The sequence below is a fragment of the Nelusetta ayraudi genome, unplaced genomic scaffold (genome assembly GCF_046127955.1).
Source record: "Nelusetta ayraudi isolate G7.1 ecotype Tasmania unplaced genomic scaffold, CSIRO-AGI_Nayr_v1 ptg000013l, whole genome shotgun sequence".
NCBI classification, from domain to species: Eukaryota; Metazoa; Chordata; class Actinopteri; order Tetraodontiformes; family Monacanthidae; genus Nelusetta; species Nelusetta ayraudi.
In genome coordinates, this window is record NW_027466063.1 from 2,836,316 (window position 1) to 2,861,836 (window position 25,521).

General features: G+C 50.1%; 1 protein-coding gene across 1 annotated transcript in view; it reads right to left on the reverse strand.

Moving 5' to 3' along the window:
• Positions 1-178: 178 nt before the first annotated feature.
• The window catches only part of fbn3 (fibrillin 3), a 57,199-nt gene continuing 31,856 nt past the window's right edge, over positions 179-25,521 (reverse strand). The window contains exons 9-64 of the mRNA XM_076022815.1: positions 24,651-24,803; positions 23,637-23,855; positions 23,386-23,541; positions 22,696-22,815; positions 22,445-22,570; positions 22,208-22,330; positions 21,683-21,958; positions 21,519-21,572; positions 21,311-21,436; positions 20,420-20,545; positions 20,024-20,143; positions 18,816-18,953; positions 18,234-18,284; positions 18,006-18,131; positions 17,704-17,931; positions 17,496-17,621; positions 17,148-17,276; positions 16,921-17,046; positions 15,977-16,102; positions 15,709-15,831; positions 15,045-15,170; positions 14,798-14,923; positions 13,934-14,056; positions 13,684-13,806; positions 13,466-13,591; positions 12,892-13,014; positions 12,641-12,763; positions 12,370-12,531; positions 12,146-12,214; positions 11,931-12,056; positions 11,709-11,834; positions 11,445-11,594; positions 10,712-10,783; positions 10,488-10,613; positions 9,369-9,494; positions 8,998-9,123; positions 8,781-8,897; positions 8,566-8,694; positions 8,362-8,481; positions 7,947-8,072; positions 7,667-7,819; positions 7,499-7,564; positions 7,286-7,411; positions 6,989-7,108; positions 6,771-6,893; positions 6,556-6,687; positions 6,105-6,230; positions 5,790-5,996; positions 5,406-5,531; positions 5,164-5,286; positions 4,865-4,981; positions 4,409-4,537; positions 4,152-4,271; positions 3,825-4,056; positions 3,196-3,352; positions 179-3,104 (exon numbers count right to left, since the gene is read on the reverse strand). Of these exons, the coding sequence (XP_075878930.1) occupies positions 2,727-3,104; positions 3,196-3,352; positions 3,825-4,056; positions 4,152-4,271; positions 4,409-4,537; positions 4,865-4,981; positions 5,164-5,286; positions 5,406-5,531; positions 5,790-5,996; positions 6,105-6,230; positions 6,556-6,687; positions 6,771-6,893; positions 6,989-7,108; positions 7,286-7,411; positions 7,499-7,564; positions 7,667-7,819; positions 7,947-8,072; positions 8,362-8,481; positions 8,566-8,694; positions 8,781-8,897; positions 8,998-9,123; positions 9,369-9,494; positions 10,488-10,613; positions 10,712-10,783; positions 11,445-11,594; positions 11,709-11,834; positions 11,931-12,056; positions 12,146-12,214; positions 12,370-12,531; positions 12,641-12,763; positions 12,892-13,014; positions 13,466-13,591; positions 13,684-13,806; positions 13,934-14,056; positions 14,798-14,923; positions 15,045-15,170; positions 15,709-15,831; positions 15,977-16,102; positions 16,921-17,046; positions 17,148-17,276; positions 17,496-17,621; positions 17,704-17,931; positions 18,006-18,131; positions 18,234-18,284; positions 18,816-18,953; positions 20,024-20,143; positions 20,420-20,545; positions 21,311-21,436; positions 21,519-21,572; positions 21,683-21,958; positions 22,208-22,330; positions 22,445-22,570; positions 22,696-22,815; positions 23,386-23,541; positions 23,637-23,855; positions 24,651-24,803 (7,652 nt within the window). The 3' untranslated portion in view covers positions 179-2,726. The remainder of the gene's footprint in view (positions 3,105-3,195; positions 3,353-3,824; positions 4,057-4,151; positions 4,272-4,408; positions 4,538-4,864; positions 4,982-5,163; positions 5,287-5,405; positions 5,532-5,789; positions 5,997-6,104; positions 6,231-6,555; positions 6,688-6,770; positions 6,894-6,988; positions 7,109-7,285; positions 7,412-7,498; positions 7,565-7,666; positions 7,820-7,946; positions 8,073-8,361; positions 8,482-8,565; positions 8,695-8,780; positions 8,898-8,997; positions 9,124-9,368; positions 9,495-10,487; positions 10,614-10,711; positions 10,784-11,444; positions 11,595-11,708; positions 11,835-11,930; positions 12,057-12,145; positions 12,215-12,369; positions 12,532-12,640; positions 12,764-12,891; positions 13,015-13,465; positions 13,592-13,683; positions 13,807-13,933; positions 14,057-14,797; positions 14,924-15,044; positions 15,171-15,708; positions 15,832-15,976; positions 16,103-16,920; positions 17,047-17,147; positions 17,277-17,495; positions 17,622-17,703; positions 17,932-18,005; positions 18,132-18,233; positions 18,285-18,815; positions 18,954-20,023; positions 20,144-20,419; positions 20,546-21,310; positions 21,437-21,518; positions 21,573-21,682; positions 21,959-22,207; positions 22,331-22,444; positions 22,571-22,695; positions 22,816-23,385; positions 23,542-23,636; positions 23,856-24,650; positions 24,804-25,521) is intronic.

The window sequence follows — 25,521 nt, forward strand, 5'->3', positions numbered from 1 at the left end:
TTTTCGATATATAGTTTTTCTGACTTTTTGCTTTGTTTTTGATACACTTGATTGAATCAATGAAAATTAAAAAAAAAATACATGTTTTTCCTCCTCAGCTCCTCTCCCGAAAAAAGTTTGGTGTTTCAAATGAAATAAAACAAAACCTGACACAGGGGGACAAACTCACAACAACAAATTTAAAAATATAACCCACAATACTTTATTGCCTTTATTGTCACTGGATGTAAGTTTACAATATTACTGAATCACTTTTTCATAGTCTGTCAAAAAAAAAAAAATCTTTGGTTTTTGTCTTTGCACAAAGATGATGATCGTTCAGAGACGTTTTTCAGAGCTGCTGTTGGTCCCCAGCCCACAAGGTGATGACGACGATGATTGTCATTTCAGCTTTCAGCTACACAAGGTTCAGGCTTATGGCAAACAAGTGAGACAGGATTCATATATTCCGACGTTTACAAAAAAAAAGCACATAATTCAAGGTAAGCAGATCAGGTGATGACAGTATTGTTTCAAGTTTGACACTGAAGCTGAGATACAGTAACAAAACGCAACACACTGCCTTTTTTTTTTTTAAATATAGTGGCAAATATAAGAAACATTACAAACCGACAAGATACAAAGTATACAAAGGTTCCCATGTTAGAAAAAAGTGATTATGTGTTGTATAAAAATGGCCACGCTGTGAGGCGGTTCAGCAATCGTGACTGTTAAGACGTTACTGTTCAGCACCGAACATCCTCGCTAGTGAGAGAGAGACACGCTTGCATTGATCTCAATGGCATTTTACAGACAGTGTTGGCCGGTATGCAACTGGTATTAGGCTGGTGACAGAAGAAAACAGTCACTAAACACACAAAACTTTTTTTCAGCCACGCAGCAAATAGGCCTTCAGTCACGACTTTTACGGAGAGTATTTGTTTTCGACAGCCTTGACATAAACAATACATCTACATTTCACTTAAAAATATACAATTTCATTTTCAAGAAGCATGTTTGGTGATAGTGTGGTTCCACACAACAACAATAAATCCTAGCAAAAAAAAAAAAAAAAGTAATTTTTGCAATCCAGATTTAAGACTGCACTTATTTGTACAGAGAAAGAGATGGTATTTTATTTAGCACCTTTTTTTTCCTCTTTGAGAGAAAAAAAAACCACATGAACATAAATGGAAAGATGACCTGACAGATGTTTATTTTCTTGTGAGGTTTCCGTGTTCGCCTGTGCGTGCCCCTGCGCTGTAAAGCACTACCTTCGACGACAGCTCGGGTGATACAGACATGTCATGTACCTGTTGAGACCGTGCTCAGCTGTGTGTCTCGCTCGCAAACGTTAAAGAGTCAGGAGAAGTCGGCTTCGCGGTCAAAATTTGCCCCCCCTCACCCTCCGCTCCCCTCCCCTCTCGGCGCCGCCTGTCAGATATGGCTCTGCTCTCCTGATGCAGTGAAGCTACGAGGCTCCGAGAGCTGACGAGGGAAACAGGTTTCGGAACCAATGACAAACGATGGCTCGAAGGTCCGGATATCAGTGCACCTGAAGTCTTAAAAAATCCCCACAGGAAAAAACAAATTCAAACACGACCTGATCGATCCTCCGGTGGGACGGCGCGCTACTGACTGCTGCTGCTGCTGCTGCTGCTGGTTGCCCCTCTCCGGCTGAATGCTGAGGGACGCTAGCACCCTCTTTTGTTTTCACCTTGGCATTGCAGCGTGGCGGGGGGGAAGGGTTGGGTTGGGTTGGGTTGGGTGTGGGGGGTACAGAGGTAGCCAAAAAAGCACACGAATACACACACGCACACACAAAGGAAAAAAAACAAAGCTAATCCCTGCTCGCCCGCGGACGAGTGAGTCTCGCCAGCGTAGAGAACAGCTCGCTGTCTCCCCGGTTGGAACTCAGCCGTGAAGCAGAACGCGATGGACCGAAAATAACCCCCGAAAAAATGCTGTGTGAGTATTGCAGTCCTTCGTGTTTCCATTATTAAAACAAACAAACAAACAAACAAACAAACAAACAAACAGCACAATCATAATAAATGATGCACTAAATACTGAGACGGGCAGATGTGAGTAACCTTTTTTTTTTGTTTGTTTCATCCCCAGTGATGTTGATTCTGCTGAGATCACAGAGAGGTGGCAAAGCCCTCGGAACCGCAACCATTCCACCCAAAATGCTTCCTGTTAACCTAAACAGGGTTGGGGGGGGGGGCGTGGCTTTAGATCCCCAAGCATGCGTGTAGCTTGACGACAGCGTCGGCCGCTCTCAGCACTTCACTCTTCCAACTCCGATCGACTCGTTTTCTCCCGTTTTCCGTCAAGAAAAGTGCTTCATGGATTTGCGAACCATCGGCCTGCCAGTTTCTCTCTTTTTTTTTCTTTTTTTTTAAAAGAGGGAGGGTGCGGTCCGAGCGCTTGGACACCTCTCTGCCAACCGCAGAAGAGGAGTGCTGGTCGGGGAACAACTGCAGCGGCACAGGAGAGTAAAAGGAGCGTACAAGAAGAAAGCAACTCTAACAACAAAGTGGTGGTGGTGGTGGTGGTAGCGTTGGGCTGATCGACTCAGTCTTTCGTGGAAGCCCTTTGAAGACTCCTGCAGTGAATGGGGGGGAGGGGCTTGTCGTCGTACAAGGAGGAAGGCTGGTTTCGGGGGGGGGGAGAGGGGGCAGGCTTTAAACATCAAAGGCCTCGAGGGAATCAGTCCCACAACACAGATCGGCGAGCCTCCCAGCTCAGTGCAGGTGGATGTTGAGCTTGATGCGCAGGGCGTCACCTATCTCCCCCCGCAGGTAGTCACTGTCATGCTGCTTCTCCAGCTGGTGTAGCCGCCGGGGCCCGAAGAGCCGCAGGCTGGCGATCTCCAGTCGGTAGGCGCCCGGGGACGGGGGCCTCTTGCTGAGCCGGAGCACGCTCTTGCCGTCGCGGCGCTCCAGCAGGCGGAAGTGTTCGCCGGCGTTGCCGTGGGTGATGACGTACCGCACGTGGTTCTCCAGGGGCTGCAGGGCGGGCAGGAGCTCCAGCAGGGGCTCCTTGTTGAGCAGCGACGCCAGCGAGAGGTTCATGGGGATGGAGTCGAGGGTGTCGATGCTGGCCATGCTCACGGCCGAGTCCTGAGGAGGGGAAATAGGGGGGGAGAGATGCGTCAGATAATCGAAACGGGACGAAGCGTTGAGGTTACGACTTCGGGAATGGCTGACGCACCTCCGTGATCTCGTTTTCACCCGTGTTGCGTTTGTGGCGCCCGTTCTTTCCTCCGCCGTTGATCTTGCACTCGTAGCAGGCCTCCGGGGAGAGGCTGTCCTCGTCGTCGCCGCCCTCCACGTACTGGCCCGGGAAGCCGGAGCCCGTCATGCAGTGTCTGGAGGGGGACACCAGCAGAGATCAGCCACTTTGCACTTGTGAATTTCGACTATTTGGTTTACCAAAGGCCCATTCTATAAGATTTAGTAGCACCTAGTGGTAGGAAGGTAGACTGCGAATAAAACGAAACGCTTGTTATTTTTTAATCAGGTGTAGCGTGTGTATGTGGTCAACCTAAATTTAGCTATCAAAAATACACAGTAGTAATATATTAATAATAATAATAATAAATAAGATATTGTTGATTAGAATGAATTGCCCTGCAAAATTCAAGGTATTTCCGCCTCATTCTACAAACCTAAGTGTGTGTGTACATATTTGTATACATAAATACACGTACATACATATATATTTATATATACATAGATGTATGTATATAAAGATGTAAAAATACATCTATGCATGTATTTTCTCCTCTATACCCAAATGTGACACACCAGGCATTTCCTTTTTTTTGGGTGTTTCCTCACCCTTGTCCGGCTCTGAAGAAGCCTCCCGGACAGCCGCACAGGTAGCCTCCGTCGGTGTTGGAGCAGCCGTAGATGCAGGGGTTGCTACCTGTGCTGCATTCATTCACGTCCTGGCAGCCGCCGGCACCTTGCTCAAAGTCGAAGCCAGAAGGACACACGCACTTGAAGCTTCCCAGCGTGTTGTAACAGGAGGCGGAGCCGCACACCGATCCACCTTGACACTCGTTCTCATCTGCGGGAGAGCGAGGGAAGGAGAACGCGTCCTGCGTGAGGGACCAGCTGGAACTGGGGAGGAAGATTCCGACGGACTGCGCCAAGCCGACTCACCCACACACTGGTTCCACTGGTAGTGCTGCACGTAACCCTGCGGGCAGCCGCAGCGGTAGCCTCCCAGCATGTTCTGGCAGCCGTGCTGACAGCGGTGGTTGCTGCCGCACTCATCCACATCTGAGGGGGAATTAAAAAATACAGCCTTTTTTATTTTCCTTCGTGTGTAATGACAGCTGCGGGTGAGATCGCTCCGCCAAACGCAACAGTGAGGAACACCCTGCGAGGATCTCTGTGCCAGTGGAACGAACGCACACCTTCACACTCAATCCCGGTGGTGTCCAGTGAGAAACCTTTGGTGCATTCACAGTTGAAGCTTCCCGGCGTGTTGACGCAGGAGGCGCGGGAGCCGCACGCGCTGCTCTGGGCGGCGCACTCGTTGTTGTCTGCAGAGAGAATAGAGAGAGAGGTCTCATCATTGATGGAAAGCTTTTACTGTGATGAAAGACCAACAATGAAGCTGCTCTAAAGGAACCCAGTTTTAAATGCAAAGTGCAGGCACTCAATTTGAAATTTACAAGCATGGAAAACTGAGTTCCAGATGAATTTCTAGCCATTGTAAAATTCAAATCTGGAAGTTATGGAAAATGGTGTGGCGTGGCAGGCATCAGCGCACCACTGAGTCGTGCAGTCAGCAAACGATAGAAATGCTGGCAGCGTTTCTACTAAAGCTTCGCCTGAGGAACCCTGATCTCCTCAGACGCCTCACTCACCGATACAGGCGGTCTGGTGCTGAGAGAAGCCAGGGGGGCACTTGCAGGTGAAGCCTCCAATGGTGTTGACGCACAGGAACTGGCAGTTGTGCTGCTTGGTTGAACATTCATCGATATCTGTTGAGAAAGTAGGAAGAAAGTAGAAATGTAAAAAAAACAAAAAACTAAGAGGAACATAGGCTTAGCGCTACACTTGGTTCGATGACCGGTCGATACATAGTCAGACAACCTTGAGCTAGCGCAGGGCAGCTACAGTTTGTTAAAAAGAAAAGAGTCAACCCCCCTCCTCCTCCTCCTACCTTTGCAGGTCTTTCCGTCAGGCTGCAGGCTGTATCCTCTGGGGCAGGAGCAGAGGTAGCTGCCCTCCGTGTTCTTACACAGGAAGTTGCATGGCTTGGGAGAGAGAGCGCACTCGTCCATATCTGAAATATCAGAGCAGGTGACAGGATGTGACCAGGCTGGGAGGCTGCAGAAGAGGGCAGTTCATAGTCGTGTTACATGAAAGAAGAAGAAGAGAAGAGAGGACAGAGATGAGCCGTACCGACGCAGGAAGTGGATGTGAAGTCAGTTTTGTAGCCCACGTTGCAGTGGCAGAGGAAGGAGCCGATGGTGTTGATGCACTGGCCGTTACGACACGGCTCCTGCAACACCTGGCACTCGTTGATGTCTGTCGGCAAACAGGAAATGAGTGATGCATGAGATGAAAATCACAATTCACTTTTGATTTGGAAAGAAATTTGAAATACAAAACTGAAGTTGCAGGATGTGTTTCCCCCACCACTGATATTTGAAATATTTTATTGTCCATTGTCTTTTGTAGTTTTACCAAAGAAAATCGAAATCGAAAATGGAATTTTCAGAGAGAAAAAACTCGCCCAAAACAAGATCTCCCAGCCCTAGCTTCCAGTATTGATTTGCTCCCCACCTCTGCCGTCGGTGGTGTATCCTGGTCCCAGCGGGCACATCTTCTTGTACTGGACGGTGCCAGGCAACGGGCAGAGCTCGCACTGAGAGCCCCATCCTCGGCCCACGTTGCAGCAGCACTCGGACTTGGTCACGCTGTTCCTGCTGGTGGACGCCTGCTGGCACATGGTCTGCAGGACCTCGGTGTAGCAGTAGCCCTTCCTGTTGTCTGGAGAGGCGGGGAAGGCGACAGGAAGGTGAGCCGAAGCCTTTGCTCGCTGGAAGCCCCTCCTCCCGACGCCCCAACCCACTCAACCCGCCGCCAGCCAATCCTTACCGATACATTCGGTTCCGGTGGAGCTGGCCTCGAAGCCGTCGTTGCACTCGCAGCGGTAGCTGCCGACCGTGTTGATGCAGCGGCCGTTCTTGCAGATGCCAGGCTTGGCGCGGCACTCGTTCAGATCTGGTGGATGAGACATAAGTGCGTCATTATTGTTCTATTACTGTTTTTATTGTCTGTTATGATTGTATTGAATTTTATTGTAAAGCGTATTGAGACAATGTACCATTGTGATTTTGCACTTTAAATTGATTGATTGAATTTTATTGACTGACTGATTGACTGACTGACTTATTGAGTTACTGATTGATTGATTGATTGATTGATTGATTGATTGATTGATTGCTTGACTGACTGGTTAATTGATTGATTGATTGATTGATTGTCCAGGCCAAGTGTACATTCAACAGGTTTTGAATCGACCGGGTCCGAGGGTCTCCTCACTCACCCATGCATCCCTCTCCGTCTGGCCTGCGCTGCATGCCAGGAGGGCAGATGCACATGAAGGTGCCGATCAAGTTCTTGCAGGTCATTCCCTTGGAGTCGCAGTCGTCCAGGCCCTCGGCGCATTCGTCCTGGTCTGGATGGTGGCGGGAGAAACAGTTTGTACCAGCGCAACCGACTGAATCCAACAGTTTGAAGAGACTCTCTGCGTCCTCTCACCTCTGCACATGCGCTGGTCGTCTCTCAGCACGTAGCCAGCGGGACACATGCACTCATAGGAGCCGAAAGTGTTCATGCAGCGGAAGGCGCACAGCAGAGGATTCTGGGAGCACTCGTTAATGTCTGGAATTGAGAAGACAACAAAAGTTGTTTTTTTTTAAAAACGCTAAGGTGAGGTGTTGCTAATGCGAGTGGCTGTGGCTGTTAGGCGGTCTGACCTTCACAAGTCATCATGGAACCAGGCTCAAAGCCCTCCTGGCACGAGCACTCGAAGCCTCCCACCACGTTGGTGCAGGTTCCATTTCCACACGGGTTTCCGATGGAGCACTCGTCAGTGTCTGGAGGAGGGTGAAAGCAAGATTAACACGAGTGGAGGAAATCTCAACACATTTAGAAAAACTAAAATGTTGGCAAAAAAAACCCAGAAGGGGCAGTGAAACACTGTGGCAGATGTGTTCATTTCTCCCCAGTTTTCAAATCAATTGAAATAAAAAGAGTGATTTTGATTGTCTCACCGACACAGTTGACTCCAGTGTAATCCAGGTTGTACCCAAAGGGGCATTCGCAGCGGAAAGATCCATCGGTGTTGATGCAGATGCCGTTCTGGCAGATGCCTGGGTTATCCAGACACTCATTCATATCTGCAGAGAACCAGAGAAAGCGTTAGAAAAGCAAACATACAAAGGGATTCCATCGCTGGCCGCTAAACCCAAAGTGTGAGTCTTCACCTTCACGGGCGTCTCCCAGTCCAGGCAGGGCTCCGTGGCCATAGGGACACAGTGTCTCGAAAGCAGCTGGAGACGCAGAGAGAAAAGGTCACCGCCATTAATTCACGGATGTCTTAATTAGAGCAGTGTGTGTGTGTGTGTGTGAGGCCACTAGAGAGAAATACACACTCTCGGTCTCTCGTGGACACAGCTCGCAGGGCAGCCCCCAGCCCTCGCCGGGCATCTTGCTGCAGCAGCACTTGGCCTTGGTGGTGTTCAGAGCCTTGGGGACGGAACATTTTCCAGCTTCGAACTTGGTGAAGCAGAAGCTCTCTCTGGTATCTGACGCACAAAACAAAACAAAAAATTGCCATATGTTCCGTGATGTGTTCGGCATCAAATGCATCATGTTTGTTGCCAGACTGGTAAATTCAAGGTCGATTACACTAAATTCAATGGCTTTTCCTACCGTAGCAGCGGCGTTTGTTGTCGGAGAGCACGAAGCCCGGCTGGCACGTGCACTGGAAACTGCCCGGCGTGTTGGTGCAGGTGCCAAACTGGCAAATGTTGGGCTCCACCTCGCACTCGTTGATATCTGGGAGGGAAAACCGTTGCAATTAAATGGTAAATGGACTGCACTTATGTAGCACTTTCCAGCACCTTCACGCTACCCCAAAGCGCTTTACAATGGCCTCTCATTCACACACAAATTCATACACCAATGGGTGGCTGTTGCCATGCAAGGCGCTGCCTAGACCCATTGGGGAGCAATTATTAACGTTCAGTGTCTTACCCAAGGACACTTCAACATGTGGACAGTTGGAGCCGGGATTGGAACCTCTACCAACTGAGCCTTTGTGTGTGTGTGTGTGTTTGAGTCTCACCTATGCACTGGTCGTTTTGCACCTCGTAGCCCGGAGGACAGATGCATCTGAAGGATCCGTCCAGATTCTGGCAGGTTCCTGGTGAGCAGGTGCCGGGCAGACTCACGCACTCGTTGATATCTGGGGAGAACCGGACGATGTAAAAAAAAAATCCAGATGCCATTTCCAAATATCTAACGCAGCGAATGTGTTCCACACACTCACCAACGCAGTTCTTCCCGTCCGCCGTGTTCTCGTAGCCCTCGTGGCAGAGGCACTGGAAGGAGCCCAGCCCATTGATGCACTGTCCGTTCCTGCACACCTGCCCCTGGAGGGCGCTGCACTCGTCGATGTCTGAGGGGAAGCGGAGATTCGCTTTCATTTGCCGCTGCTGCGACGCGCCCGGCCGCCGCCACCCATTGACATTTTGCATTTCTCACCCATGCAGTCGTTGTTGTGCGTGAGCTCGAAGCCGGGGAAGCAGAGGCAGTTGTAGGAGCCCACCGTGTTCTTGCAGGTGCCGTTGCCGCACGGCTGCCTGTCGCACTCGTCGATGTCTGACGGTTCAAAGGAAGCGGAGCGAATCAGGAGAGACTGTGACGCGGCCCCGATGTGCATGATTATTACTGTTAGTGTGGTTTGGTGGTGACAGCTCACCCATGCACATGGTCTGGTCCGCAGTGGCCTTGAAGCCGTTGTGGCAGAGGCAACGGTAGCTTCCCTGCGTGTCGATACACTCTCCGTGGCTGCAGACGTTGGGGATCTCGTTGCACTCGTTGCGGTCTGAAAAAGGAAACAGAGAGACGAAACATTCATAAGTCCTCGTAAATTTGATTTGTATATATTGGAATAGAACTATCTTGTAAACATTTATAGGTTTGATTTTGACGAGCTGAATCTACAAATTCTTTCAGCATGCAGCAGATGTTGGTCCAGATGCCTCGTCAGACCCCTTCATGTAAATGCTAATCGCTACATCATTAATAAGAGCTGCCCATGTTTGACATTTCAGACGGCGTGGGACTCACCCACGCAGGCCCCGTTGGGCGACGGCTTAAAGCCGGGCGAGCACTCGCAGCGGTAGCTGCCCGGAATGTTGATGCAGTTGGCGTTGCGCTGGCACAGGTTGTCTCCGCTGTTGCATTCATCGATGTCTGCGCAGGAGGAAGGGAGAAGAAGAACAACAACAAGGAGAGGACATCAATCAGGAGACCCATAACTGTCTGCTTAGAGCACGCAGGCGTTTCTGAGCAGCAGGACAATGGAAAAAAGAAAAAGAAGGAGCTTAAGAAACATAATGGCTCTGTTTTGGCTCTGCCACAGACTGTCGCTGGCAGCTTCTGGATGATTGAAGGCTCCCATTCAGAGCCACTGCACCGGCCTGTGCAAGGGCATCATTCATGTGTATAAAGCTAACGTCATTGCCGTGTGTGTGTGTGTCTGAGTGTGTGTATGTGTGTGTGTGCGTGTGTGTGTCTTTGTTGAACATTATTGAGAGGACATGCACGTGAATCTTAGTTGGTCCTCACAAAACATAAATATAGGGTAAAAAACTGGTGTATTGAGGCCATTGACATACACCTACATAGTAAGAGTCCTCGCTAAGACAGTGAAACCAACGTGTGTGTGTGTGTGTGTCTTTCTTGATTGTTATTGTGAGGACTTTTGTGCAGTGTGAAAACTTGGTATATAGAGTCAAAGTGTCAAAGTATGACTTGAGTGTTGAGTCAAAGGTCCAGGTTTAGGGTTTGGGTGGAGAAAAGAATTCAAAATGAACTGAATTCAATGTCAAAGTCACAGTCCCCACAAAGATAGTGAAACCAATATGTGAGTTTGTGTGTGTGTGTGTGTGTCAGTGTGCACGCGCTGCAGGAACAATATGTGACAGACGCAATTTTTCAACAGCGTGGAGGATCACATCAGACCTCAAGAAGCTTGTTTGTGTGTTTGAGTGCGTCTGAGTTTAAGAGACAGGAAACAAAATTAGCTCAGCAGCCCCTCCTCTCCCTCAGCCCACATCCCACCCCCAAACCCCCCCAAAAAATATTGGGCCCATCCCTTGCTGTTATTGTCCCCAGCTGCCAGACAGTGGACCACAATGAAGAGGAAGACAGTAACAGGAGCCTGCGGCCTGAACTTTCTTTTACCTTCGCAAATGAGCAGTATGTTGTTGTAGCTGAAGCCCATGGGACACTCGCAGCGGAAGCTCCCGATCTGGTTGATACACACGCCGTTGGCACAGATTCCGGGGATCTCTCGACACTCGTCGATGTCTGCACAAACACACAGCAGAGGTTGTCCCTCAGTGGGGTGACCTCCTCCGGCACCAGTTTGACCTGCGTTTGCAACCGGCAGGTCCCAGCGTCCTCACCAATTGGCTTCCCAGTGTGGATGTCGATGATGAAGCCTGGAGCCTGGTTACCGCACAGCAGCTGGTACTCAGCTGGAGACCAAGAGAGGGGGGAATTTAGTGAAAGAAAAAAACAAGTGAAAAAAGAAAAGACTCGTGATTATGTGTGTAGTACAGGCATGTAGGAGCTGGAAGGCTTGTATGAAAAATAGCACAAGTTGTTGAGCTGTGTCTAAAATTCAATTCAATTCAATTCAATTCAATCTTGTTAAGTCATTGTTGAAAATTATTGAGAACTTTGAGAACTAATGTGGTCTGTCGCTGCGTTTCCATTACCCCTACAATTGCGCAAAACCTAAATATCGCAATAAAAAACTGGTAATGGAAACAGCTAAATTTCGAAAAACATCTCAAATGTTAAAAGGTTTTGACGCTCTCATGAGGTGGTTTTCCGCGAGTAGCTGCGGAACGATTTCGGCGTCTGGTCTATTTTCTTTCTGATGCGGGGGCATGGGGGACAGAGAAAGTTTGAGAACCACTGATATAGAGGTATATCGCAAAAAGTATAACGGAAACACTATTATCGCAGTTGTGCATCACGGGACAAGATTTTTTACGAGAATCTTTACACCATTCAATGGAAACACCTGCAAATTGCAATTGTACTTTGTAGAAATGTTAGGACACATGAAGTAGCTCTCGGGTTCAAAACGGTTGGTGACTCTTGGTGTAGGAGGTGTGTGTGGACTCTCACAGGTGGCGGGGGTGGGGCAGGCCTCGCACGGCTTGTTCCAGGCTTTGCCCACGTTGTAGGCGCAGCAGCACATCTTCTTGGTCATGTTGAAGGACAGCTCGTTCTCGCACGTGTCGTTGAAGTGGCGGTAGCACACGCTCTTCCTCATGTCTGCCAACAAGGAGGAGGAGGAAGAGGAGGAGGATCAAAGCCGAGGAACACGGCAGCAGCATTTTATTCTTCTTCTTTTCTAGGAAGAAACAGTGAAGGCAGTCCTCCTCTCACCCATGCAGTTGTTCCCTCCGTTGACCTGCATGTACTCAGGGGGACACACGCAGGTGTAGTTGCCCAGCGTGTTGTAGCAGGTGCCGGGCCCGCAGATGCCGATGTGGGCAGTGCACTCGTCGATGTCTGCAAGTCGAAAAAAACGTGAAGCGTCAGTACGGCGAGAGGTAAAGAACGAGGCCGTGGGAAAAGCATTTTGGTCTTGCGTCTTGTCCTCCTCACCCTCGCAGATGCGGGTCTCCTCGTTGAGGTAGTATCCTGCCGGACACTCGCACTGGAAGCTGCCAAAGGTGTTGACGCAGTTCCCGCCCTGGCACAGACCCGGCAGCTCCTGGCACTCGTCGATGTCTGGAGGACGAGTTGTCTCAATCAGAACCTGACGGCTAAAGCTGAAGCGGCATCAGCTGCACTGTTTAGGTTTGAGCGGGAAAACAGACCTTCTAATATGACAGTGATGGGATTAGGCCTGAATCCCTCTCCTCCTGGGCAGAGGGTCTTGTACTCCGCTGCAGGGAAGACACACACACACACACACACACACACCGGCTTGAATCTTCATTTCCATTTCAAAAGTCACACATACTTACTCGTGATTTTAATGAAAGTAAAGAAAACACGATAGCCGAGTGATGTGAAAAAAAAACACTGAAAAACTGCGTACTGGAGTTGGGGGCGGGGCAGAGTTCACAGGGGTTTCCCCAGGCTCCTCCCAGCGAGCAGCAGCAGGAGGCCCGGGTCACGCCCACGCCGATCTCGGCACTGCAGGAGATTCCTCCGTCGCCGCGGGCGAGCACGTCCAGGAAGCAGTTTCCAACGCGGGTGTCTGGAGGAGGAGGTGGAGGGGACGGAGGGGGAGACACTCTCACATTCTGCTGCTGCACTTTTTAAGGTTTGTAAACTCAAGAGCTATTTGGCTGTGAGCGGCGACTCACCTACGCAGCCCACTCCGGTGGGGTTGAGCTCAAAGTCGGCGGGGCAGTTGCACAGGTAGCTGCCCGGGGTGTTGGCGCACAGCCCATTGATGCAGTTGACCGGGTCGGCGCACTCGTTGATGTCTGCGGTCGGCAGTGACACACGTGAGCTCGCACCGAAAACAAGCGTGGGAGGCTCATCGCGGCTTTAGATGATTGTAGCCATTCTATGTATTTCATTAAAAGAGAGTTAAAGTTCCTGCTGGACTCACCAGTGCAGTTTCCTCCGCTGCGGTCCAGTTCGTAACCGTCGTCACACACGCAGCGGAACATCCCCGGGAGGTTCTGGCACGTTCCGAACACGCAGATGTTCTGGAAATTGCACTCGTCGATGTCTGTGTGGGAGGAGGAGAGAGCGACTTCAAAATGAGTGAAGGGCACCAGGAAGCAAAGAGTGCGTGTAGGTGTGTGTGTAGGTGTCTTTGTTTAGCATTACTGTTGAGGACATTGGTGCATGGGAGTCTTAGTAGGTCCTCACTCACACACTTGATCAAAAATGTCAGGGTGAAAACTTGGTATTTAAAGACAATGTACGACTTAAGGTTTTGGTTTGAGGTGAGAAAAGACACTATCAAAGTCCTCACCAAGATAGGAAAACCAACAAGTGTGTGTGTGTGTGTGTGTGTGTGTGTGTGTGTCTTTCTTGATCTTTAAACGTGAGGGTGTTTGTGCATGTGAAGTCTTATTTGGACCTCACAAACCTCATCATGAACATTAGGGTGAAAACTTGCTATATAGAGACAAAGTATGACTTGAATTTTGGGTTTTGGGTGCGAGCGCGGCAACCTTGGCAGGCCTTGCTGTCCTCCGTGGGGGTGAAGCCCATCTCGCACTCGCAGCGGTAGCCGCCCGGGGCGTTGAGACACTGGCCGTTCTCGCACAGGTTCACGTTGTCGGCGCACTCGTCCATGTCTGGAAAACCACACACACACAGGAGCGACCAAAGTCAGCGGGCCGGCCTCTTCACGGGTCGGTGGGTTTGTTTGCGGTGTGGATTTCCTCACCGGAGCAGGAGAAGCCGTCTCCGTTGAAGCCCTCCTTGCAGGTGCACCTGTAGGAGCCCGGCGTGTTGACGCAGTCCGCGTTGAGGTTGCAGTTGTGGTCCTCGGCGGAGCACTCGTCCTGATCTGAGGGAAACAGGAGCCAAAAAGGCTGAAACTAAATCACCTGATGGAAAATGTGGGGTTCGATTGTGTCTAATTATTTGCTTTAGGGAACAAACCAGGACGAGGGTTTCAGTTGGGATCCACTCACCCACACACTTGATGCCGTCTCCCACCCAGCCGTCGCGACAGCGGCATTTGAAGCTCCCGGGCACGTTGATGCAGGCGGCGTGCATGTCGCAGTTGTGGGCGCCGATCTCACACTCGTCCACGTCTGGAGAGTCACAGGGCAGAATTAACCACCGAGTGTGCGGAGCTGCGGCTGCTGCACGCTGGACTGACTTCTCTCAACAAGTAGACACACAGCAGGCAGGGGTCCGGCACCAGTGGTGTTTGGTGTGTGTGTGCGTGTGTGTGTGTGTGCAGTGTTGGTGGGTGACCAGGAACATGTAACGTTGTAACGTAAGTTCATTAGAAAATAAAGCTAATTACCCTTTTACTCTACAAGAGAAAAAGTCTAATTAAATTACAGTTACTTGTGGAATTATTCATGATTCATGATCTTAGTGAGTTTTACAAAAAAAAAAGGCTGTGCTTTATAATTTTTTTTTGCATGGTTTTCTCATGCATTAGCCTGGCACAAGCACTGTTCTTTTCTGTTTCCCTCCACAGATGATAGTTTGATGCTCTTCTTCTAATTGGTTCTCCTGTCAATCTCCTGTCCTGGCAGCGCCCCCTACCACTCGTCTGCCAGTTGAATTGTCTCTCTCTGTTTTGAGTGCTGCTGGAAGCTCAACGCTTATAACACATTTATTCAAAATTTAGAAAAGTAATGAAAATGTAAATAAAATGTAATTTTAAAATGTAATCAGTCACATTACTTTGAAACAGTTTCAATCCTGTAAGATTTTTAATAAGGTAACTTAGAATTGGAACCAATTTTATCCCAACCTTCTTATTAATTTCTTCCCAAAACTCTGTGTGTGTGTGCGCGCGAGTGTGTGAGCGTGTGTACCTGTGCAGCCCGTGGATCCCTTCTTGACAAAGTATCCCAGCTCGCAGTGGCAGATGAAGGAGCCCTTGGTGTTCTCGCAGTCGCCGTGGAGGCAGATGTTTGGGTTCAAGTCGCACTCGTTCACATCTGGCCAGACGAAGACACAACTCAACTTAGCGTCGTCGACCCTTGAGGAGGCCCGGACGCCACCTCGCGGATCAGGTCACAGAGGTTAAGGACAGGTAAAGGGGTGCCGCTTGGAGCTCACCGATACACGTCCTCATGTTGATGGAGGCCATGAAGCCGTCGTAGCACAGGCAGCGGTACTCCCCGGGGATGTTGGTGCACTGGCCTCCGTCGCAGATGTCGGGAGTTTCCTCGCACTCGTCGATGTCTGGCACAAGCGGCAAACACATACAGTCACACCATGTTGTGTGCGTAGCGCGTGCAGCGGTGGACAGTCGGAATATTCACAATATTCAGATAGGCACAAAAAAAGGACGGATACATTTCAGTGGTGGAAAGAAGTTTTTGGACACCTTCCACTTCCAACAAGCATTCTAGCTTTTTTGCACGTGCACCGTCAAAAACTGAATGCTTCGGCAAGACAATGCCAGACACCCAGGTCAAGTAGGCGAATTAAGTTTTGATATTTTCTTTCTTTTCTATTACCAATAAATATAAAAAAAAGTCATTTGCATTTGTGCCCCCCCCCCATATCGTACAAAGAGTCACCTCATCGCTATGCTGCTGAATTAATAAGGTGTAAAAAAAAAATGCAGTATTCGACAGAAAAGTAGGAGAGAAAGAGGCTGTTGATATTCATGCATACAGGGTTTCCATCACATACATTAACATATATATACATGAAATGAGAAGAGCTATATGTGTCTGGAGGCGTTCTGTCCTGGCTGGCAGAGTTGTGTGAATACCTGAGCAGGTCCTGAGGTCGGGCATCAGAGCGTAGCCCTCGCTGCAGCTGCACTCGTAGCTGCCCTCTGAGTTGGTGCAGTGGGTTTCACAGCCTCCGTTCATAATGGTGCATTCATCGATATCTGCCATCGAAAGAGGGCCACAGTTACAGTGAGGCATCCATCCAGGTCTCGGTCGGTTAAAACTTCAAGTGGACCAGAACTGAATTCTCCAGAGTCGTTTTTCTTTTCTTTCTTTCTTTTTTTTTTTTTTTTTTTGCTGACTCACCCACGCAGCTCTGGCGGTCTGGTGTGGCCTGGTAACCAGTGTCACAGGAGCACTGGTAGGTTCCCGGCATGTTGACGCACTGGCCGTTCCTGCACAGGTTGTCGCTCAGCTGACACTCGTTGACATCTGACAGGACGAGTTAACAACGACAGCTGGTTGGAAGGAGTTCTTTTATTTTTATTAAATTGATAGAACAACAAGGAAAAAAACCTGTTCAATGAGGCCAAACAGGCTTGTCAGTCGCTGCTGCTGCTGGTGAATTCCTGGCCATTACCACTCACCGCCACAAGGGGGCCACTACAGCAAGGAGTCAGCGCACTCCTGCCTCATCTCAGTTACTCGTTTTATTTCTCTTGCTCACTCCTATTGGATGTATGTTAAGTTTTTAATGTGTATATGATTCATCTGCCACTAATTATGCAGCTGAACACATTTGAATGCATTTTTGCATTCAGTCCTGTGACATTACTGGTTATTACAGTGTAATTAATACATATTCTGGGGTAAACTGGCATATTTATATGAGCTATATAATATATCTTTTTTTTTTATTGTTGGCAACAGTTGCTTTGTTGCTCTGTTTTACTGAAGTATCATCCGAACACACCAGTCAGGAGCAATGTTCATTTCTATTCTGTCCTCCTTCCCTCCGCATGTTGTTTTTCATCTCTATATAATTGGACGGTCTCACTCAGCTTACCATTTATCTTCAAAGAGACAGAGAAAGAACGGGTCACATCCACAAAAAGAACAAACAACAAGTGGAGCCCTGCAGGATTTCTCTCTCACTCTCTGTTCTCTCTGTCTCTCTCTCTCTCTCTAAATGCTTGCACTGACCCAGGCCCCAGTTTAAAGCGCCCTCCCCAGTGGAACCAGTCCCAGCGCAGTCCTCTGTCCCTGCGTCCTCCACGTCCTTCCACGAGCCGTCTGATGAGTTGACTCACCTTCACAGGCCGATCCGTCGCTGCTGAGCTGGTGCCCGGGGGGGCATTCGCACTCATAGCTTCCCTCTGTGTTCAGGCAGCTTCCTCCACGGCACAGCAGCGGGTTCCTCTCACACTCGTCGATGTCTGCTCAGGCCGAGAGAACAGAGACAACGCGGTAAGTGAAAGATCGTGAGCGGTGTGGGAATTTGTCCTTTTTTTTGTTTTGTCTGTGCTTTCGCACGCACCCATGCAGTTCTTCATCATCATGAAACCGCTCTCATATCCCTCAAAGCACTCGCACTCGAAGCTGCCGGGCGTGTTGACGCAGGTGCCGTGGCCGCACAGGTCCGGCGAGATGCGGCACTCGTCGATGTCTGAAAGACGAAACCAGGAACAGCTTTACAAAAAAAAAAAAGCCCGTCTCACAGGACTCGACTAAGGGAATGTGGTTGCATTGTTTTGAAAGCGATTCCCATATATTTGTGATTTTGTCAGTTTTATCTAATTTTCTTTTTTTTTCTTTTCAATGTGTTTGCGTGTGTCAGTACGGATGTTGCAACTACTTTAAGGAGAAGTCGCTCGCCCTCACGCACCCGTGCAGTTCCTCTCCTCCGCCGTCAGAGCAAAGCCGCTGTTGCAGCGGCACTTGAAGCTTCCGATGGTGTTCCTGCAGTTTCCGTGGGTGCAGAGACCCTGGAAGACTTTGCACTCGTTCACGTCTGTGGACGGAATCATTGTTTTTTTTTTTTGTTAATATGCGCTCAGTGCAGATGTGGCGACGCAGCAGGAGTTCACTTGTACCTTTGTAGAAGGGCCTGCCGGTCAGAATGTCTCCCCTGTTGGCGAAGCCGGGCCCTCTGGGACAGATGGACTTGTACTCGAGCGTGCCGGCCTTGGGACACTCCTCGCAGTCGATGCCCCAGGCGGAACCCACCGAGCAGCAGCACATGTCCACCCGGTACCTGCCGGGAAGCGGCTCGCCGCACTCGTCCTCGTGCCACTTCATGAAGCACTGCTCACTGCGCAGATCTGAGCAAGAGCGGCTCGGTGAATGCTGGGTGTGTGCAAGCGTGTAACTCTTAGGCGTTCTATTCTGTCCTTACCCACGCAGGTGCGGCCGGTGCCGTCCAGCGTCAGGCCCTCGGCGCACTCGCAGCGGAAGGAGCCCTGAGTGTTCAGGCACTGGCCGTTTGTGCACACGCCGGGGAACACTTCGCACTCGTTGATGTCTGTGGGGTTTTGAAGAGCATCGCAATGTAAAAAAAAGGACGTTTTTCATTTTAGAAAGGAATGTTTGTGTACGTTTGCGTCGCCGCGCGACCGTTTTTTACCTTCGCAGATGAGGCCTTTCATCCGGGCGAACCCTCGAGAGCAGGCAGTGTCTGAGGGAGAGACGAGAGGTTTGAGACTTTTTTTTTTAACAATCCAGCAATTCCATGTTCTTCCAGCAGTTTGACAGGAGGTCGTATTTGAGGGTGTAAGATTGTATTGTTGACCAAATATCATGTGGTGTTCACCCTATGTTCTTACAAATGGTTGTTGAAGCAATTCATGGTTTCACATGTATCCTGACACTGAGCTGGCAGCATCGGCTAATGTTCTGTCAGAACACACTGCGGTGACTTGAGCTGTTAAATACTGACATGATGGTCATGATAGCAGCTTTATAAGTTCTTGGACAAATTACGCCAAGTGAGACATTTGACAGATGAACTCATCATCTGCTGATAATGGAGCTTCATAAATCCCCGGCCAAGGCACCACCTCCCCAATATGCTGCTAATGTCCTACTGAGTTTTCATAAGCATGATTATGGAGAAGATGGTCTCCCATTTATGTCATGTAAGTATTTGCAGGAATGAATGTGGGAAGCTAAGTAAAACCAGTGGCCATCTGCCATTGTTGACACTGACCGATCTCGCAGCGCTCGCAGGGGCTTCCCCAGGCCGCTCCCAGCGTGGAGCAGCACTCCGACTTCAGCGTGGCTCCGTTGATGTTGACCTCGCAGCGGCTGTCTTGTATCGTCAGCCAGCACGTACTCTTCATGCTGTCTGCGGGAGCCAAAACACAAACAGTTGAAATTTATCGCCGTTTCATTCCCTTTGGTTTTTTTCTTCCTCTCTTCTTTTCCTTCGGGTCACCTGCCGAGCCGAGCCGAGCCGGAGCTCATGCATCATTGCTGCGTTCCTCAACAAACCGTCGGCGGCGCCAACAACCAACACCCCCGCCCCCAAAACACTGCAAAACCCCAACAAACATGAAACCACTATTTACTTTCCCTCTCCTCCCCGCTGAGTGATGGGCCTCTGCAGACAGCGGACGGAGGTGAACCACAGCCAGAGGAATCTCACGGGAGCTCACGCACTCCATCTGACGCTTCGCAACGTGACTCACTCCGTCTCGCCGTAATAAAAACATCTGTGTCCTGTTCTACCTCGTTTCCCAAAATAAAACCGAGCCCTGTCGCACGGCACGTTTAACCTTCCGCGGACAGTCTGACGTCTCTAGTCTGGTCTGGAGTCGCCACCAGGTCCTTGAACGGAGTGTTTGTGTCAACTTGGCAGGCGGCTCCGCAGGGCTGTTCCAGATATTATTCCCCCCTCTCCAGCTCCTCCCGGAGGATCCCCAGGGCTTCCCGGGACAGACGCGATACGTCATGGCTCCAGCTCGCTCGGTGTCCGGCGTGGGGTCTCATCCCGGTCGAGCGTGCGCTACAAAGACGCCCAACTGGGACGAGGAGGCCAAGGATGATTGTGCTCGTGACTCTTCCGATTCTCACACTGCTTGGAAGCACCGAAAGCAGGACGGATGACTACCTGCCGCTTCTAGTAAGCAAAAATCAGAGCCAGGGACATGTATGTTTGTATTTACTCAATAAATCATCGCTCTGGGTCTATTTAACCCACATCTGAGAGCCATAACGTTCCTGGCTCCTGGAAATGTGAACCAGCTCCCCCTGTTGTTTACGAAAGCGGAGAACAAACCTCAACCGGACAAAAGGCACCAGTTCTTTTCCCCCTCATGGCAATCAGCCCTCAGAATGTAATCATTATCTTGTTGTCTTCGGCAGCCCTGCACCGCCGCTCCCACTGCCGATAATCCTCGGGGACGGATGTCTTACCCACGCAGATGGTGTTGGTGGAGTCCAGCTTGCTGCCGTGCGAGCACTCGCAGTTGAAGGACCCGGCCACGTTGCGGCAAACGCCGTTGATGCACGGGTTGGAGAGGCACTCGTTGATGTCTGAAAGACATGCAAAGGTCAAAGGTCAGAGGCACGAGCCCGATTCAGACAGATTGCAGAGTCCCCGTCGGGGTAGCGGCGGACGCAGCGCGAGTGTCCTCTTTTCCATGAGCCGCATGTTTACAGGAAAACTACGTCCAACACATCTGGTAATAATGTCACCTGATAATGAGCCTGATTGCTGGGAAAAACAAGACCATGTTAACATGAGGCGGAACGATCGCAGGTGATTGCGTGCAAGGGATGACGTGTGTGCGCGTGTGTGTTTGTGTTCACCTTCACAGGTCTCTGAGTCGGGCTTGAAGACGAATCCTTTGGGGCAGGAGCAGGTGTAGGAGCCCGGCGTGTTCCGGCACAGGCCGTTGTCGCAGAGCAGGCGGTTCACCAAGCACTCGTTGATGTCTGAAGCGGAGACGAGACAAGGACTCGGTAAGAACAGCTACAAGATTTGAAGGGTCCTCATTTAAACTTGCATCAAAGAGAATGATGTATGTGTATTTGTTTGCATATGTATTGCAAGCACACTTGTTAAGACACGAGTGCAATTAGAACTGACGGCGTGACGATGTCGATGATTTCAGGTTGTGATTGGTATCTACTCGCTTGACAACATGATAATAACTTCTATAAAATGAGATACAGCGTGTAAAACAAGCCACAAGTGTTGTTGCTAGCAAGAAAAATTTAGTAGCACCCCCGGGTGGACAGTTAGTTAATGTTTTTATTGTGAAATTAATTTGAACCAGGAAATGTAGTTCTTCAATAGTTGAATTGAGATGGATAGCATACAGGTACACCTACAACTCCCATGGAGCAGTTTCACCAACAAAGGATGGTTACTTGTGTAGGTCAAAAGTAATACTAGTTTTCCCTCTTCATGTTCATGTTCATGGTGCCTGCCTGTGCAACTCATTCGCACATGTGCGATGAATTTCTCGCACAGGATGATTTTTATTCACAAATGTGACGAAAACAGTCGCACTGTACAGCCCTGTGGTGGAAGTAGAAGGAAGTAAGACTTGAGACTCAGCAAGTTGTCGTATGACCAGTACCTCGTGGTGGCAAATCAAAGAAATACGTGCAAATCTGTTCAAGAATCTCTTTTTGTGATCTTTATCAGTTATTAACTGTCGCTGCAGGAACAGGAAGTGATGCGCGCCCACTCACCGACGCAGGCTTTGCCGCTGTTGTCCGACTCGTAGCCGATGTTGCAGATGCAGCGGTAGCTTCCTCTCAGGTTCTCGCATATGCCGTTCTGACAGATGTCTGGGTCCAGGGCGCACTCGTTGATGTCTGGGGCAGAAGAGGCAATCCGTCAAATAAATAAAGAGCGGCCATTGGTCAGTGAGAGTGTCCACACGCACTGTACACTCACCTCTGCCATCTGTTGTAATGCCAATACCGCTGCTGCACACAGCCTGGAACTCAGCTGAAAGAAGGTTTTGAAGGAAAGAAGATGAGCTCATAGTTTTGGATCGTTCCTTTTTTGAAAATAATTGAACGTTTTTTGCAATATGAGGTTTTAAGGGGGGATTTTACCTGAGTTCCTGGAGGGGCAGGGGTAGCACGGCTCTCCGAACCCGTGCTCAGGATTGGCACAGCAGCACTCAGATTTGGTCACGGCGCCGGGGAACGGCCTGGAACACGTGCCCATCTTGATGGCGCCGTAGCAGGTGGTCCTCATGTGTGTGTCCACGCACACCCTCCCGTCGACGTCGATGGCCAGGCCCGGCGGGCACTCGCAGCGGAAGGAGCCCTCAGAGTTGATGCAGCGCCCGTTCATGCAGATGCCGGGGGTCTGGCACTCGTCAATGTCTGGCGAAGAAAAAAAAAAAAATACATAACAGAACAGCACATTTCATTTTCTGTTCAGCTGTGAGGCTGATTTAAAGAATAATTTTTTGTTTTTAGTTATTACACACTAATAATAGTTAAACGTTGGTATGCAGAGCTTCAAGACAAACTCTCCACCGCCACTATCGATCTTTTTTGGGGACTGCGCAACGTCGACTGTGGGACGTTTCAACAAAGCTTCTCAAAATAAAACTAATGAAGCGGTCGCACCTGTGCAGTAGCGTCCGTTAGGAGCCAGGGCGAAACCGGGCTTGCAGATGCACTTGAAGCTGCCGTCCTCGTTGATGCACATGCCGTTCAGGCACATGTTGGTCGTGGCGCACTCGTCGTGATCTGGGGACACGGCAACGGCAGGGGTTCAGGTTCACGTCGATAAGAGAGAGATAGAGACAGTCTGAGAAATAGCTGCTGCTGCTGCTGCTGCTGCTGCTGCGCCCTCTTCCTCACCGACGCAGTTCTTGCCGTCGGGCGTGAGCTCGAAGCCGGCGTTGCAGATGCACTGAAAGCTGCCCTCCGTGTTGACGCAGCGGCCGTTGCGACACATCACCCCGTTGACAATGCACTCGTCGATATCTAGGCGGGAAGAGAGGGGGCGACAGCGAGTCACTTCTTCTGCACCGCCGAAGGGTTTCACCGGTGCTTCCACGCAGACAACCGTGAGACTTTGTTTGAGACGGCGGAGAGAGAGTCAGACCCACCGATGCAGGCCTGCTTGGTAAGAGTTGCCTGGAAGCCCTCACGGCATTTGCAGTGGTAGGAGCCCGGCTTGTTGACGCAGTCTCCATTGGCACAGGGGTTGCTCAAGCACTCGTCCACATCTGAGGAAAAAAAAACCCAAAACACTTACAAATCACGAACAAATCCAGAGAAACTGTATTTGTGTTGGTGCAACACGGATATAGTGGTGCAGTGCGATTCCGGGCCTTGGAGCCTTTCTCTGTGAATGTTGTGCCTGTGTCTGCTGGTTCTCTCCAAGTCATCCTCCCACAGTCCAAAAACATGCATGTGAGGTGAATTCGTAATGTTAAATTGTCAATAGATGTATGTGTGTGTGTGTGTGTGTGTGTGTGTGTGTGAATGGGTGTATGTCTTTGTTTGTCTGATTTGTCTGAACTGGCAACTTGTCCAGGGTGTAACCCTGCCCGCAACCCAGTGAGTGGCCTGGTTGGAAGTGGAGGTGGCTGTAGAAGATGGATGGACGGATGTATCTGCGCTGGAACTCCAGCAACAGTTCCTCAGACAGGCAGAAGATGGCAGTGCAGCACACACACGTGCACACACACACACACACACACACACACACACACACACACACACACACACACACACACACACATAGAGTCTGTGGTTTGAGGGCTTGGCTGAAAAAACTCGACGGTGCTTCTCACCGACACACTCGGTCTCGGCTCCTTGTCTGTAGCCCATGTTGCACTCGCAGCGGTAGTTGCCGCGCGGCAAGTTGAGCGTGGAGATGCAGCGTCCGTTCTGGCACAGGCTGGGGAAGTGTTTGCACACGTCGATGGAGTCGTTCACGGAGAAGGCGCCTGCGAGCGCGACGGGAGGGGGGGGGAATCAATAAAACGCCGCAGGCAAACCGTGCGAGGTCGATGAACTGCCGAGCTGTCATCCTGCAACTCACCGATCGGGTTCGGAGAACCTCCGCCGTTGCCCCCGTAGCCTCCGCCGTTGCCGCCGAAGCCCCCGCCGTTACCCCCGAAGCCTCCGCCGTTGACGCCTCCGTTTCCATTGCCGTTGGGGTACTTGAAGCCGTAGCCGTTGCCGTTGGGGAAGTGGCCGTTGGGGTTGGGGAACCCGTGGCCTTGCGGAACACCCACGATGCACAGGCGCCGGTACTCATCTGGAGGAGGAGAGAAGGAAGGGAGTCGGCGGACGCACCGGTGTAGGTTCAGGTCGGAGGAGTTGTTCAGGTTCACACAGGTCACTGCAGCAATCCCACATTTTTGCAATGACTCACTTTCTCCTTGGATCGCAGGGCGCAAAAAAAAGGCTGCTGCACATTTCAGATAAATTGATTGTGGGTGTTGATGTCAGCTATTTCACTGGCATCGCAAATGAAAGTTTTACTTATTTCAGATGTGTTGAACTTCAGCTGATTAAAACTGAAATTAATGCCTCGTTTGTTGGCTAGAGCGAATCGAAAAAGCACAATGCTCCTTTATGTGCGAGTTATGCATGCTTTTCTTCATTTGAACCGACGCCGGTCGAGAGCACCGCTGCATCAACGCTCGCACGCGCCTTGTCCTGGCGCTGTCGGCGAAAACGGATGAGCAACAGATCAGTTCCGCGTCAGGCCGCTTCTCACGCACAGGGAAGGAGATAATGGCCAATTATCCTCATGCAAATCGTTTCAATCTTTCTCTGTTTGACTTGCGCCAATGACATCATGCCCATCAGTTAGAGCAGAGACCTCTCGCGCAGTCAAACAAAAACATGACACCGGAGAACAAAATCACCCCTTGACTCCATTCACCGCCTGGCGCTGCTGCCAAGTCAGAGAGTTTGTCCGGACTTCGAGCTCATATTCATCACACTGTTTTTGGATCGGCTTTCCCAAATGACTTCAGAGGAGCTCGCTGGTGCTGACAGCAGCTAAAATATTGACAATCTGTCCGCGTTATGTTGTTACACTCACCAGAGCCCCTGACAGGGCACATCTCAGGGATCTGCCCCAGAGCCCAGCAGCGTCCCGTCTCGCAGCAGCACTGCATCTTGGTGTACTGACCGCTCTGCTCAGCGGCACAGCGGCCGTTAGCCAGAGCAGAGAAACAGGTGCCCACGCGTTGATCTGAAGCAGAAAGAAAGCAAAGGCAGCAACGTGAGGGTGAGAAACAGCATCAGGCGTTAACACAACTGATGAAAACACTTTAATTGATGTCTATGCTTGACCCAACAGCACATACGCCCTGCATGTACATGTGTGTCTCCACATTAGTTTGGCATCTGTTTGTTTAAATAATTGACATTTACAGCAGGGTGTATTTTACTATTAATGTCTTCTGGATGAGATCAATCTAAATGAGATTGTTGCGCCGTAACATGATTTTAAGAGCTACTTTTTATGCTTCACAAATTTAATGGTACGATGTTGCGGCGCTTCATTGGTGTACTGAGGTTTGCTTCAATTCACCGGCGCCACTAATCCTTTCCGACAACTTCCCTCATTGCTGCTGGGTCAGTGTGTCATGCAGGGTTCAGCCAGGGGGGGCAGTAAAACACCGCTTTTCACCTCACTCACAAAGTATTCATTTTTAAAGTGGTAATTTGCAAAAAAAAAAAAAAAATTGAAACAAACGAAAAAAACAAGCACACACAAAATGTTCTGAGCTCAGTTACTCCAGCAACATGGCTTGGACGTGCGGGGAGAAGGCTGCAAGTCAGAGCTGTTGTCCAGCAGCTGTAAGTCAGAACAGCTTGACAAGCCCTTTGGTGGCTGGGGGAGGAAGCCTCTTTATGGGCTGGCAATGGGGAGAGGTTGACTGGGGTCTCGACTAACTGCAGGAATC